The 15,984-nt window shown below is 33.2% G+C and overlaps 1 protein-coding gene across 1 annotated transcript; it reads right to left on the minus strand.

The window, feature by feature from the left end:
* Positions 1 to 11,151: 11,151 nt before the first annotated feature.
* Positions 11,152 to 14,757, minus strand: LOC134718147 (zinc finger protein 239-like). Its single transcript, XM_063580637.1, has 2 exons — positions 14,721 to 14,757; positions 11,152 to 12,322 (listed from the first exon to the last, which is right to left on the minus strand). Exon 2 carries the CDS (start codon positions 12,271 to 12,273, stop codon positions 11,152 to 11,154), a length of 1,122 nt encoding a protein of 373 aa, XP_063436707.1. The 5' UTR covers positions 12,274 to 12,322; positions 14,721 to 14,757.
* Between the last annotated feature and the right edge of the window lie 1,227 nt (positions 14,758 to 15,984).

Genomic DNA, 15,984 nt, shown 5'->3' on the forward strand with positions numbered 1-15,984 from the left:
CCAATCCGCTATAGATAAATATGTTTGAACTATTTAAAGGAAAGGAATGTCAACATTGAAAGTTAAACAAAGGTAATTCATTTGATGACTGATTCTATCGACTAAACAAGAATGTGTCCACAGTACACGGATGCCCAACTCGCACTATCATTTTCTATGTTTAGTGGACCGTGAAATTGGAATAAATTCTCTAATTTGGCACTAAAATTAAAATGATGTTATCAAAGGGAACATGTACACTAAGTTTCAAGTTGATTGGACTTCTACTTTATCAAAAACTACCTTGACCAACAACTTTAACCTGAAATTTACACTATCATTTTCTATTTTCAGTGAACCGTAAAATGGGGTAAAATCTCTAATTTGGCATTTAATTTGAAAGATCATAGCATAGAGCACGGCACATGTATACTAAGTTTCAAGTTAATTGGACTTCAACTTCATCAACAACTACCTTGACCAAAAACTTTAACCTGAAGCGGGACAGACGGACGGACGAAGGCACAGATACGAAAACATAATGCCTCTCTACTATCGTAGGTGGGGCACAAAAACTTTCTTCTACATGTAAAAACGACGATACACATATATTTTTTATCTATAAAATAAAATTAAACAGACCTATAAAAATTCAAATGCTTAATTTATTTATATCTAATCATTAGGATATTTATGGTTACGTCGCTTATATGGTCATCTGAGGTCAACTCGATATTTAATTAGATGGAGTCTAGACGAAAATACATACTATTGACCCTATGCTCTGTATGCAGCACTCGCACCCGCGAGGTGGAAAGGGATTAATATTAGTTGCAAAACGTGTTTCCCAATCCGCTATAGATAAATATGTTTGAACTATTTAAAGGAAAGGAATGTCAACATTGAAAGTTAAACAAAGGTAATTCATTTGATGACTGATTCTATCGACTAAACAAGAATGTGTCCACAGTACACGGATGCCCAACTCGCACTATCATTTTCTATGTTTAGTGGACCGTGAAATTGGAATAAATTCTCTAATTTGGCACTAAAATTAAAATGATGTTATCAAAGGGAACATGTACACTAAGTTTCAAGTTGATTGGACTTCTACTTTATCAAAAACTACCTTGACCAACAACTTTAACCTGAAATTTACACTATCATTTTCTATTTTCAGTGAACCGTAAAATGGGGTAAAATCTCTAATTTGGCATTTAATTTGAAAGATCATAGCATAGAGCACGGCACATGTATACTAAGTTTCAAGTTAATTGGACTTCAACTTCATCAACAACTACCTTGACCAAAAACTTTAACCTGAAGCGGGACAGACGGACGGACGAAGGCACAGATACGAAAACATAATGCCTCTCTACTATCGTAGGTGGGGCACAAAAACTTTCTTCTACATGTAAAAACGACGATACACATATATTTTTTATCTATAAAATAAAATTAAACAGACCTATAAAAATTCAAATGCTTAATTTATTTATATCTAATCATTAGGATATTTATGGTTACGTCGCTTATATGGTCATCTGAGGTCAACTCGATATTTAATTAGATGGAGTCTAGACGAAAATACATACTATTGACCCTATGCTCTGTAAACTTTTTATTTCACCCTTTTGATAGTTTGGATAAATGTTTAACATTGTTATAAATAAAATATGAAAATTTGAGTCAAATCGGTGACCATGAATTTGACAGCTAGTGCCCCTTTAAATAACTTTACACATACAATTCATGTGTTATCAATCTCAAGCTAAGGGGTTAAATTAAAGTTCACATGGATACAGATTTTATGAGGTCGAATTATTCACTTACAAGTGAATAACATGAATAAGTTATAATCAGTGGGGTTTTTTTTTTGCTTATTTGACAAAATTAAATCTTATTGGTTACTAAAATGGAATTACTATTTCACTATTTGTATTTCATTACTGACTAAGCCCAAAAAAATAATTATTAGATTTTTCATATATCTCGTAGCTAGTTCCCCTTTAAGACACCTACTTGCGGCCTATTTATATTGTGTCTTGATCAGTATGTGTTTATGTTTTATATTATCAGCCATATTTAAATTGAATACCGAAAACAGACAATACTGACAAATGTGTATTAATACTCCAATTAAAATCACAATCATAACCCGTAGCCATAAGTGATAGGGCCATAATAAATATTAGGTTTGTTTGCCCAAATGTTACCTACCCAGAAAAAAAAAGCTGCCTACTCAAATTCTTTTATTGTCCTGACTTGAAGAAGTTTTTTTAGTTTAATCAAATAGGCATGAAAACTAATAAACTGATACTTCAATTTCTTTTTTTGAAAAAAAAATATTAAAAAATGCCTACCTACCTACCCACTTTCTCAACCTTTGGGTAGGGTTTGGGCAAACAAAAGTATTTTTAAATGTGGCCTAGCTTTCATATTTATATGACAGATACTATCATAATATAATCTTAATTGTTCTCATATTTCCCTTAACATTATTTTTCACTCCTTTAGTGCAGTATATATCTCCAAATTGATACGATATTCCCGTGCTTACATTTCCCATCATGCTTTTCTTTATAGAGGGTTGCTGCTTACAAGGAAGCAGCTATTAAACCAAAAGTTCCAATTGGTAAAGTTGAAATCATCCCTTCGTAAATTGCATGGACGCCATGACGAGTTGGTTGATCGTTATGGAATAACTGTTTCACATATGATATAGGTTACGTACAATCCCCTTCCCTTTCATGAATGTGACCTGGCGAATTAGACTATTTACCGGATTTGTTATAACATAATCAACACGACGGGTGCCACATGTGGAGCAGGATATGCTTACTCTTCCGGAGCACATGAGATCACCCGTAGTGTTTGGTGGGGTTCGTGTTGCTTATTCTTTAGTTTTTTATGTTTTGCCATGTTTTATATTGTTTTTCTGTTTATCTGGTTTCATTTTTAGCCAGGCGTTGTCAGTTTATTTTCGATTTATGAGTTTGACTGTCCCTCTGGTATCTTTCGTCCCCTTTTAAAGAGTTAACACTCATAATTCTACAGTGCAGGCGATTATTTACTCAAGTCAGAGAAGGATTACGATGCTTTTTTCAGGGGCAAACCCCTAGCTGCCCTTTCTGAGAGAGAAAAATGTGGTTGATTATATGAATCACTGAAGCAAGACTGGAGCCTCCCTCTTTGGCAGTCAGTTGGCCCCCACTTATGAAAAATTCTGGATCTACCACTGCAAGTAATATTACGCGTATCGATAATATGACTCAAACAAGTTATTATAGTTATCAAAAGTACCAGGAATATAATTTTATACGCCAGACGCGCGTTTCGTCTACATAAGACTCATATTAACGTTTATTACGAATATCTGTAATATAGTTGAGTAAATTTAGAATGCCATCTTCCTTTGATCATAGATTGTTTGAATATAATCCAAGATAAGAAAGGGAAACAAAACACATTAATCAGTGCCGGATCCAGAAATTTTCATAAGTGGGGCCCTATACTGACAGCCTAAGAAGGTGCCCGCTCCAGTCACACTTCAGTAATTTTATATATAACCAAAAGGTGGTTTTCCCATAAAAAAAAAAGGGGGGGGGGGGACCGCCCTCTGTCTCTCTTAAATCCGCCTCTGTTAGTTAACCCAACAACAAAATAATTATAAGCATTGTGTATTAGGTACACAGTAAGGAGTTAAGTTTCGCATTTTTGCCCCGGCGGATTTTTCAAATATTAAAGTTATTGTGTAATAAAATTCATTTTTAGACAGCTGAGTACTTGTTTAGCATTCAAAGATGGTTTATAAGAACATCAAGATTGTTTTTTACATGTTTTATTGGCTATTGTCTGTTTGACTCTCCGTATTTTCATCGGTAGACCAGCCATCGGTTCAGAAATTAATGTACTTTAAACGAAGTTTTTGACGCAATTTTACCAAAAAATGAGACGCAAGAAATATATGGTTTTCATCGGATTAACTGAAAAATATATGAAAACAGCTTCAGAAAAGGTATAACTTCAAGTGATTGAAATTCTACTTTAAGCCAAATTTTGTATCCCCCCTCCCCCTTTTTTGCAATATTTTCTTGATAGCAAATAAATGCAGATTGTTCCCATGGATACACCCAAAAGAAACTAAATTTTACCATTTGATATACTGGTTATAAAATCTATGGAAGATTCTGATTACATATAAGTGCACTTATTATATATCACAAATAGTAAGCTCAATATTATCATTGCAAGAAAGCAATGAAAAGGGGATGGTAAAACAACTTTTGGACGTACGGACGTACAGACGGTAAAGGGTTAAGCTAACTGCCCTCTCCGCTACGACGGGAACAAAACGTTTAAAATAAAGAACCTTAGTGAGCACGCTCACATACCCCACGTCCCAACATTGTCATTGGAGAAATTAAATAAGTGTAAGAAAAAAAAATTGTATAAGAAAAAAATAATTTCCTGCCAATATGCACATCTAAATAGTATGTCCTTATTATCTACAAAATTTCATGAAATTCTGTTGTGCGGTTTCAGAGGAGTTGAGATGACAAACTACTGCAGAAGTACAGTGAAGTAAATAAGTTCAAAGGGGCGTAACTCCTAGAAACAAAAATGAATCGCAATTTACTGTCGATATGCACATCTACATAGTATGTCCTTATTATCTTCAAAGGTTCATGAAACTCTGTTGTGTGGTTACAGAGGAGTTGCGATGACAAACTGTTCAAGTAGTGCCTTAGAGCAAATAAGTTCAAGGAGGTGCAACTCCTAGAAGAAAAAAAATATTTGGAATTTCCTGTCGATATGCACATCTACATAGTATGTCCTTATTATCTGAAAAGGTTTCGTGAAATTCTGTTGTGTAGTTTAAGAGGAGTTGCGATGACAAACTGTTGCAGTAGTACATTAAAGTAAATAAGTTCAAAGGGGCGTAACTCCTAGAAAAAAATTGAATCGCAATTTCCCGTCGATATGCACAACAACATAGTATGTCCATATTATCTGAAAAAGTTTCTTGAAAATCTGTTGTGTGGTTTGAGAGGAGTTGCAATGACAAACTGTTGCAATAGTACATTTAAGGGAATAAGTTCAAAGGGGCGTAACTCCTAGAAAAGAAATTGAATCGCAATTTCCCGTCGATATGAACAACTACATTGTACATGTACATAGTATATATCCTCATTATCTGAAAAGGTTTCGTGGTTGAAATTCTGTTGTGTGGTTTGAAAGGAGTTGCGATGACAAACTGTTGCAGTAGTACATTAAAGTAAATAAGTTCAAAAGGGCGTAACTCCTAGAAAAAAATTGAATCACAATTTCCCGTCGATATGCATAACTACATAGTATGTTCTTATTATCTGAAAAGGTTTCGTGAAATTCTGTTGTGTGGTTTGAGAGGAGTTGCGATGACAAACTGTTGCAGTAGTACATTAAAGTAAATAAGTTCAAAAGGGCGTAACTCCTAGAAAAAAATTGAATCACAATTTCCCGTCGATATGCACAACTACATAGTATGTCCTTATTACCTGAAAAGGTTTCGTGAAATTCTGTTGTGTGGTTTGAGAGGAGTTGCAATGACAAGAAACAGGACTGACGGACGGACGGGTCAAAAACACTATACCCTCCACAACCCGTTGCGTGGGGTATCAATAGAAAATACTGAGGTGCTAAAATATCAAGAATACGGAATGATTGACCAAAATGTTAAAGAAAAGAGAAAAATGAAAAATGGCTTAAATGTGTTCTTATTTGTCTCTTTAGAGCATATCTTCTATAAACATGTTTCTCGTTTCTCGTTTTGTTTATATAGATTAGACCGTTGGTTTTCCCGTTTGAATGGTTTAACACTAGTAATTTTTGAGCCCTTTATAGCTTGTTGTTCGGTGTGAGCCAATGCTCAGTGTTGAAGGCCGTACTTTAACCTATGATGGTTTACTTTTTAAAAATTGTTACTTGGATGGAGAGTTGTCTCATTGGCACTCACACCACATCTTCCTATATCTATATCACTATATGATCTATGCTGTTCGTGTTAAGGTGGTACCCAACACTTTTACTAAATTTAATTTGGCTCGTTTAATTTTCATAAAATTTTGACAATGTAATTACTTTGACCCTTTAACAAAAAAATAAAAATTTCAAAAACGTTGAACCAATCGTTTTGTCAGAAAAATTACACTGGTTATATAGCAGTTTGACAAACACAAATTTTGATCATTGAGAAGCTTAACATTCCCTTTACAACACAATGTAATTAAAACATTTAGCTGACTTTACAGAGTTATCTCCCTGTAGTGTTGGGTACCACCTTAAGTCCTGAGAATGTAACGTGTCAAGATAAAACACATCAACACAAAGTTCTGAAGGTACCCTGTCAAGTATTCTGATTAAACACATCCACCCAACTTAAGGTATCTTGACCAATATCAGGACTAAACGATTGAACACATCATGCAACACAACTTTGGGTACCTTGTCAAATATCTCGATTTACACATCAACACAACTTAAGGTACCTTGTCAAATATCAGGATTAAACACATCCACCGAACTTATGGTACCTTGTCAAATATCTCGATTTACACATCAACACAACCTAAGGTACCTTGTCAAATATCAGGATTAAACACATCCACCGAACTTAAGGTACCTTGTCAAATATCAGGATTAAACACATCCACCGAACTTAAGGTTCCTTGTCAAATGTCAGGATTAAACACATCCACCGAACTTAAGGTACCTTGTCAAATATCAGGATTAAACACATCCACCAAACTTAAGGTTCCTTGTCAAATATCAGGATTAAACACATCCACCGAACTTCAGGTTCCTTGTCAAATATCAGGATTAAACACATCCACCGAACTTAAGGTACCTTTTCAAATATCAGGATTAAACACATCCACCGAACTTAAGGTACCTTGTCAAATATCAGGATTAAACACATCCACCGAACTTAAGGTACCTTGTCAAATATCAGGATTAAACACATCCACCGAACTTAAGGTACCTTGTCAAATATCAGGATTAAACACATCCACCGAACTTAAGGTACCTTGTCAAATATCAGGATTAAACACATCCACCGAACTTAAGGTACCTTGTCAAATATCAGGATTAAACACATCCACCGAACTTAAGGTACCTTGTCAAATATCAGGATTAAACACATCCACCGAACTTAAGGTACCTTGTCAAGAATCACGTGTAAATAGTTATACATGTTGAAAAGTATCGTGATAAAACACATCAACTTCTTAAAATCAATAGATACATATGAAGTATCGAGAAAAATATTGTATTGATTTTTTTCCCTTATTTTTGTTGAGCCTGCTATTAACAGCAAAAGTAGGCAAGACACTGCGGAACCTTTACAATGTTTTTATAAAGGTTAAACCGTTGGTTTAATTTCCTGTTTGAATGGTTTTACACTAGCCAGTTTAAGGTCCTTAATATAGCTTGCTGTTTTGTGTGAGCTAAAGCTCTGATTTGAAGACTGTGTTGAAGACCGTACTTCGACCTATAACTAATGGTTTACTTTCACAAATTGTGTCTTGGGTGGAGAGTTATCTCATTGGCAGGCATACCACATCTTTTTATATCTATGAAATATACCATCATGACCATGTAAACTGTACATGTACATCTCATATCTTACATGTGCATCTCATATCTCATATGTACATATATACGGGAGTTAAAATGGATTTGAATACATATAATAGATCAAAGCATAACCAGCGTGAGCTGGATATGTAAAATCAATTTTTTTTAAATATACAGCAGGTAAATAATACATTTAAATTAAATACAATAGTTAAAGGTACCAGGAGTATAGTTTTGTACACCAGACGCGCATTTCATATACATAAGCCAAAGACTCATCAGTGATTCTAATTTTCACAGGTCTATGTAAATTACAATGTTGATTTTGAACCCTTTATATACATGTATTGTTTAACTGACATTACTGCAAAATAAGAATAATAATAAAATTGTTTATTATATAATATATTTATTTATTTATTAATGAAATGCACATTTACACCCCTGGGGGTTGAAGGCATATACAAACAATACAATACAATATACACAATAGAAAAATTAACATATTAAACATCATATATAAAGTGGTAAAACAGTAATATTTATTCAGGCGTTGTGTCCACTCCCCTCAGTGCAAATGACTTTTTAATGAACGGAACAGTAAGCTGCATAATATCAAATGAAGATAGATTGTAATCTATCTGTTTCAGACAAATTAAAGTATTCTGGACATATATTACTTATATCTTTTTCAAGCTGATTACGTAAAGATTTATTAATTTTACATTTTAAGAAAAAGTGGGTTTCATCTTCAACCGCATTTATATTACAATAGTGTCACATATTGATTGAAATAAAGCATTCACAAAATATTCATATACATACAAACAACAATCAAAATCTAGCCCAAAAAATGACTTATGACAACAACAACAACAACAACAACAACAATTTGTATTTGTCAATCAATACGCCCGAGGAGCAGTACAATTACAGTTTAAATTAAAGTGTACAAATAATTGTGGTGATTTTTTTTCATTGAAATATTTGAAGTTACAATACATGACAATAAAACTAAAACTATATAAGAGAAGGGAGACAACAAATACAGTATATTTTCTCAAAGAAAATGAGTGAGTGAACACAATCAGTACGTTGTAAAGTGAGAAGGGCTGAGGGCTTCTTTAATCTTAGTTTTTATTACTTAATTTTACTCTTCTAGTCTTTATTAAATTATCTATTAATTTAATCATTATGTTATTAACAAATAGATCTTCATTTGACATCAACCATACAAATTTAAATTGGTCATTTAAAGTTTTAAAATTAGTAAATTTAGAGGATATATCTAAAATGAAACTGGACCTTTCAGTTTTAAGTGATGGATATTGAAGAAGAAAATGAATTTAATCCTCAACAATGTCATTATTACATAGTTTACAAAATCTTTTGTCTGGAGGTATTCCTTTATGTCTTCCCTTTTCTATTTCAAGTTCATGGGCACTGATTCTAAATTTGGTTAACTCGTTTAGGTAGCAATAAACAGTTAGGAAAAAATACTAAAATTTGCCCTTATGAATTTTACCATTCCCTTTTCATTGCTTTCTTGCAATATGAAGCTTACTGTTTGTGTCATATATGGGCATATGTATGTAATCAGAATCTTCCATAGATTTTATTTCCAGTATATAAAATGGTAAAATATAATTTCTTTTTGGTGTATCCATGGCAACAATCTGCATTTATTTGTTATAAAAAAATGCAAAAAGGGGGGGAAAGATGTCACATATTTCCCCAAAATTGGACTAAAAGTAGAATTTCAATTGCTTGAAGTAATACCTTTTCTGAAACTGTGTACATATATCATTCAGCAAATCCAATGAAAATCATATGTCTTTCATCTCATTTTTTTGTAAAATTGCGTCAAAAACTTCGTGTAGAAAAAGAGTGTTTGTAAACAGTACATTAATTTCTGGACCGATGGCCGGTCTAGCTATGAAAATACGGACTGTCAAACAGAAAACAGCCCATAAAACATGTAAAAACTAATCTTGATGCTCTTATAAACCACCTTTGAAGGCTAAATTAGCACTCATCTGTCTAAAAATGAATTTTATTTCACAATAACTTTCCTATTTGAAAAATCCACAGGGGCCATAATGCGAAACTAAACTCCTAACTGTGTATTGCTACCTTAATAGTAAATATTTTTTTCAAATTCTCCCTTTTAACTTATTTTCTGAGTTCTTCTAGCTAAAACGAGTAAATTGGCCTTTTATTTTTGAAAATTGGTTGAGTAATGAATATTTTATGAAGGTTAGCAGTTGACACTGAAACGCGATAAAAACTGATTTTAAGAAAGGTGCCAAGTCAAAGTGTAAAATCTTGTCCCTACCTCAATATTTAGCCAAATCTTAACAATTGTACCTCTTTTGTCAGTTTTTTAATGTTGAATATCATAATAAGATCTCTGATGATGCACCATTGTACAAAATTGAGCAATTCTAAGCATAAAAATGTTAATCTTTATGCTTATTGCATACCAAAGACTTGATTAAAAAACTTGGTGATAGGGAATCAATTTCTTACATCTGATTTAACTATACATCTAATATATGCCAAAATGTAACATGAAATCTTGATAAAAACAATAATATAATATATTCGAAAGAAAAAAACCAACGCGTTCAATACTTGGGCTACTACATGCAGCCCAATCCATCAGAAGCAAACGTTTAGCCGATAGAGAACAAATAAAAGCCTAGTGTCAAAATGTCTAATTTTGGTTGCTAAGGACTGTAAACAAGAAAATTGACACATATTGTCATTGTTAAACACTTAATTTACTCAGAAGTTGATTTTGAATCTAAATATCAATAGATTTGTGGCATGAAAAGTCTTAAATTATACAATTCTGAGCTTGGTAAGTATGCCATAAGGTAGCAATAAACAGTTAGGAAAAAATACTAAAATTTGCCCTTATGAATTTTACCATTCCCTTTTCATTGCTTTCTTGCAATATGAAGCTTACTGTTTGTGTCATATATGGGCATATGTATGTAATCAGAATCTTCCATAGATTTTATTTCCAGTATATAAAATGGTAAAATATAATTTCTTTTTGGTGTATCCATGGCAACAATCTGCATTTATTTGTTATAAAAAAATGCAAAAAGGGGGGGAAAGATGTCACATATTTCCCCAAAATTGGACTAAAAGTAGAATTTCAATTGCTTGAAGTAATACCTTTTCTGAAACTGTGTACATATATCATTCAGCAAATCCAATGAAAATCATATGTCTTTCATCTCATTTTTTTGTAAAATTGCGTCAAAAACTTCGTGTAGAAAAAGAGTGTTTGTAAACAGTACATTAATTTCTGGACCGATGGCCGGTCTAGCTATGAAAATAGGGACTGTCAAACAGAAAACAGCCCATAAAACATGTAAAAACTAATCTTGATGCTCTTATAAACCACCTTTGAAGGCTAAATTAGCACTCATCTGTCTAAAAATGAATTTTATTTCACAATAACTTTCCTATTTGAAAAATCCACAGGGGCCATAATGCGAAACTAAACTCCTAACTGTGTATTGCTACCTTAAGGTTTTACAATTACCATGATTGCATAACAATAATTATTTTTAAGGCCAATATTTTTTTCCGACGTAGTCTCTGTAAATTACCAAGCTGACTAAACCCTTTACCACATAAAATACAGTTATGAGGTTTATCACCTGTATGTATTCTCTTGTGATTTTGTAAGGTAGCAAGCTGAGTAAACCGTTTACCACATACATCACAGTCATGAGGTTTATCGCCTGTATGGGTTCTCATGTGTTTTTGTAAATTACTATGTTCACTGAACCGTTTACCACATACATGACATACATCACAGTCATGAGGTTTATCGCCTGTATGGGTTCTCATGTGTTTTTGTAAATTACAATGCACACTGAACTTTTTACCACATACACCACATTCATAAGGTTTGTCACCGGTATGTGTTCTCGTGTGTCTTCTTAAATCACCAAGCTCACTAAACTGTTTACCACATACATCACAGTTATAAGGTTTATCACCTGTATGTGTTCTCATGTGCTTCTTTAAATTACTATAATGACTGAACCCTTTGCAACATAAATCACATATATAAGGTTTATCACCTGTATGTGTTCTCATGTGATCCCGTAAATAATTTATACGACTAAACCCTTTACCACATTCACCACAGTCATAAGGTTTATCACCTGTATGTATTCTCGCATGTTTCTGTAAGCTACTCTGATCATTAAACCGTTGATCACATAAATCACATGCGTGAGGTTTTTCTCCTGTATGTATTCTCTTGTGTATCTGTAAACTACCATGCTGAATAAATCTTTTACCACACAAATTGCACTCATGAGGTTTATCACCTGTATGTATTTTGATGTGTGTCTGTAAAGAAGCATATAGACTAAACCTTTTACCACATACATCACAGTCATAAGGTTTATCTCCAGAATGTATTAGCATGTGTCTAGTTAGGTTTCTACCTCGGGAAAATTCTCTTCCACAAATATCACATTTGTAAGGTTTTTCATCAATATGTGTTCTTACATGTTTCGTTAAGTCACTCTTTCGACTAAATTCTCTCGTACAAACCTCACATTTATGACGTATATTATCAGTCTCTGTTCTTATGTGTCTCGGTAGAGTATCATTGATTGTGGCTAAATCCTCTACCTCGTCCATCCTATTACAATGTAATAGGCAGTATATGTGTGTTCTTGTAAGACTAGATCTATAAAAAAAATAACAAAAGTTAACTAAAGGTAGTTCAAATGGAAGTTTTTAATGACCTTGACTGGCTATACAGCCCTTGCACGGACAGTTAAGGTGGTATGGGCATCTTCCTCCATCTTAGATTGTTAAAAAAAAACCAAAGAACCAAAGGTCCAGATTTTCTATCAAGTTAGCAAAATTTGATGCAGGAATGCTGATATTTAATGTGAATTTTCATTTAAATGAACCAATTTATAAGAATATAACTTATAAATATTAATATTTTTGCAAATGCTGATTATTTTTGGTTGTTTTGAAAAAAATTAAATTGGCATTTTAAGGGGAGGTAACTCTAAAACAGTGCATTTTCTGAAAGATTCTACATGGAATTTTCCTATTTTGTACTCTACTGTCTCTAGCAGTAAAAAACGTATGGTGACCCTATCTTTTCTTTTGATATTCTCAAAGCATTGTCTGAAAGCTATCAATTCCTAAAGTATTTAACAATTCTATCATTTTGTTTAGTTTCATATCACAAAATAGTGTTTTTTCTTGTATAATTCATACAAAATGTGCCATTTTGTCACGTCCTGTAGCTTGAGAAAATGTGCGGTGACCTACCACTTTTATTATATTTTTCAACATATATATCAATAGATACTTTGTTTTGGAAAAGTATGAACAAATTCTATCATTTTTATTTTAGACTTCCATACCACCCTAATATGTCATGGATTCCCTGACAGTAAATTTAAAGTGACATAACTCTAGAACAGTTAAATAGTATCGCCACCACAGTTCAAACCTTAAATTTATTAAGGGACATAACTGAAGATCGGTAAAAGTAAAGCTATCTTGTACTTAATCTGAGTTTTGTGGTAATAACAATTGTCTATAAGTCTCATAACATATATATGGTAAGGCCAAATAAAAAAGCATGTGTGTTTCCTGTTTCCCTACCTACCCTATATTTTAAGCTTAGAAATAGCCTACCCTAAAGTTTTTTTTGTCATTTTTCAATAAGCACTGTTAAAGTCAGGATTTCTCTCCCATAGACTCAATGTAAAAAAAAATGGTAAAATAAAAAAAAATCCCTACCTACCTACCCTATTTTTTTCAAAGAGGAAACAGGAAACACACATATTATTTTATTTGGCCTAAGGTTGATGCAACCATACATATAATAGTATCTTTAAGAAAGAATGAAAGCGAATAATTAAACAGTTAAGCTCTTCCATTTGTAATGAGGCAAAACTCTAAAACAATATAAATAAACTCATCATATGACACCCCAATACATTGCATATCAGGTAATCTATTTTCAAACTACATGTACCACAGAACGAACCATTTATTTTTGTGATTATCAGGGCTGAGTTATTTATTTTCCAAATCCTCCTGCTTCCCATCCCCAATTGCAAATATCAAATGGTTGTCCTCAAACTATATACAATTGTCAAATAAGTTATGAGACAACTATCCTCTAAAGTTCCAGTAACAACATACATTTTTTCAAGATAAAATTCTATACATGTACATATTTAATTCCAATTGTGGAACACCTTGGCTTCTCATCAGAATTATTTCCAGATAATGAATTATAGAAGTTTGTCACACACATATAGATCTACATGATATAAGTTTCTAGTAAATTAAAATTATATACACTTAAACTAAGACAGGAAAACTGACAATCCTAGTAAATTAAGGTTGAAGTTGAGCAAGGTTCGAACTCACAACTCCAGTGTCGACTACTGATTCAATAGTTACTACATTGTACTTACTACTTATAAAAAAGAAGATGTGGTATGCTTGCCAATGAGCAGATGAGACAACTATCCACAAAAGATCAAAATGACACAAACATCAACACTTATAGGTCAACATACAGCCTTCAACAATGAGCAAAGCCCATACCGCATAGTCAGCTATAAAAGGCCTGATAGGACAATGTAAAACAATTCAAGCGAGAAAACTAACGGCCTCATTTATGTAAAAAAATGAGCGTAAAACAAATATGTAACACATAAACAAACGACAACCACTGAATTACAGGCTCCTGACTTGGGACAGACACATACTTAAATAATGTGGCGGGGTTAAACATGTTATGGGGATCCCAACCCTCCCCCTAATTGTACATGTATATAACCCTACTTAAGACCACTTGGCCACCTAGACCCTTTGATATCTTGGATCCTTATTAATAATTTAAATGTGATTTTTAACTGATAAAAAATCATGTATCTGAGACTCAATTATCAATCCGTAGCGTACACATTCAACAATTTAATATGTTCATTGTTATGTACATCCACAGTCGCTAACATATATCACTAAAATTCAAGCGACTGTGGTACATCCAATGGACAATGATGGACTCATGGAAATATATGTTATTTACGGTCTCAAAATACCAAATATGTCTAAACCAGTTTTTTTTCAGTTTTCGTGTCTGCATTGGTGTTATCCTTATAGTATATTCATCAATTCAGTTCGTAAAAAAATAAGATATGGCGTTGTTTATTTATAAACTTACATAACTGTTACTTTTCTCTTCAAGGGAAAAATAAGTCAGGGGAAAGAAACCAAAATTATCATGAGGAAAGCAAGACTTGCCACATTGCAAAATCGCCCCATACCGAATCGCCCTACTTTTCACCAATTTACGAAAAAGGGTTATTTTAACTTTGTATGGCTAACTCGCAATACTTATAAAAAGCAACGAATCCCACCTCGTCCCAGTTACAATGGTAATAATAATGACATCGTACGTCACATCAAGGACTTTGTATCATGAGTAATTACTCAGTACACAATTAAGGCCTTGGTCACAGAAACACGAAAAAGGCTGGTAAATAATGTATTTACCTCTTCGACTGAGAAGTAGTAAGAAGCATTTCTAAGGTTTTCATCAGATTAATTATAATTCTGAAGTATGGCTTATTACGGTTCAAATTGGATTTTTTCAATAGTCGGCCGAGTTGGCCATGATATTCAATGGGATTAAATATACCTTTTTTGTCGGGATTAAACTCGTTTACATAAGTGAGGTGAGTTGGTAGCCCTTCAGTAATGCTTCAAGATTTTATTCTTTATCACCTTTCCACAAGATGGGCGAATTTGTAGTCTTTAATGTAGTAGGATTTTATTCTCCTTTTCATTAGAGGGCGAGTTGGCAGACCTTTTTTTGTCGGAATTAAACTCCTTTTCATAACTAGGGCGAGTTAGTAGGTCTTAATTTACTATGATACGGTTTAATATTTTTTGTCATCACCCAGTGGGGTGAGTTGGCAGACCCGGGCTTTATGTTCAATGAGATTAAACTCCTTTTCATAAGTTGAGCTAGTATGGGTTTTTCATTGTTGAATGTCGTATGGTGGCCTATAAATTCTTACATCCACTTCATTTGATCTATGATGGCAATCAATCTCTTTATTTCAAGTTATGATCAGTATTACCAACATAATACATTATGTGATTCCGTCTTTAGAGGAAGATTCGATTAACAGAATTACTATAATGACTCCTACCTGCTTACTATCTATATGTATCTCTGTGAGTCTGTTAATTGAGAGAAAGATTCGTTTAACAGTTACAATAATGACTCCTATCTACTTACTATCTATATGTATATCTCTGTGAGTCTGTTAATATAGAGAAAGATCGTTTAACAGTTAC

Source organism: Mytilus trossulus, chromosome 5 (assembly GCF_036588685.1).
Source record: "Mytilus trossulus isolate FHL-02 chromosome 5, PNRI_Mtr1.1.1.hap1, whole genome shotgun sequence".
In the NCBI taxonomy this organism is placed as follows: domain Eukaryota; kingdom Metazoa; phylum Mollusca; class Bivalvia; order Mytilida; family Mytilidae; genus Mytilus; species Mytilus trossulus.

Excerpts from the sequence above, each read along its gene's own strand:
- LOC134718147 (XM_063580637.1), bottom strand. The coding sequence starts at position 12,273 with ATGGACGAGGTAGAGGATTTAGCCACAATCAATGATACTCTACCGAGA.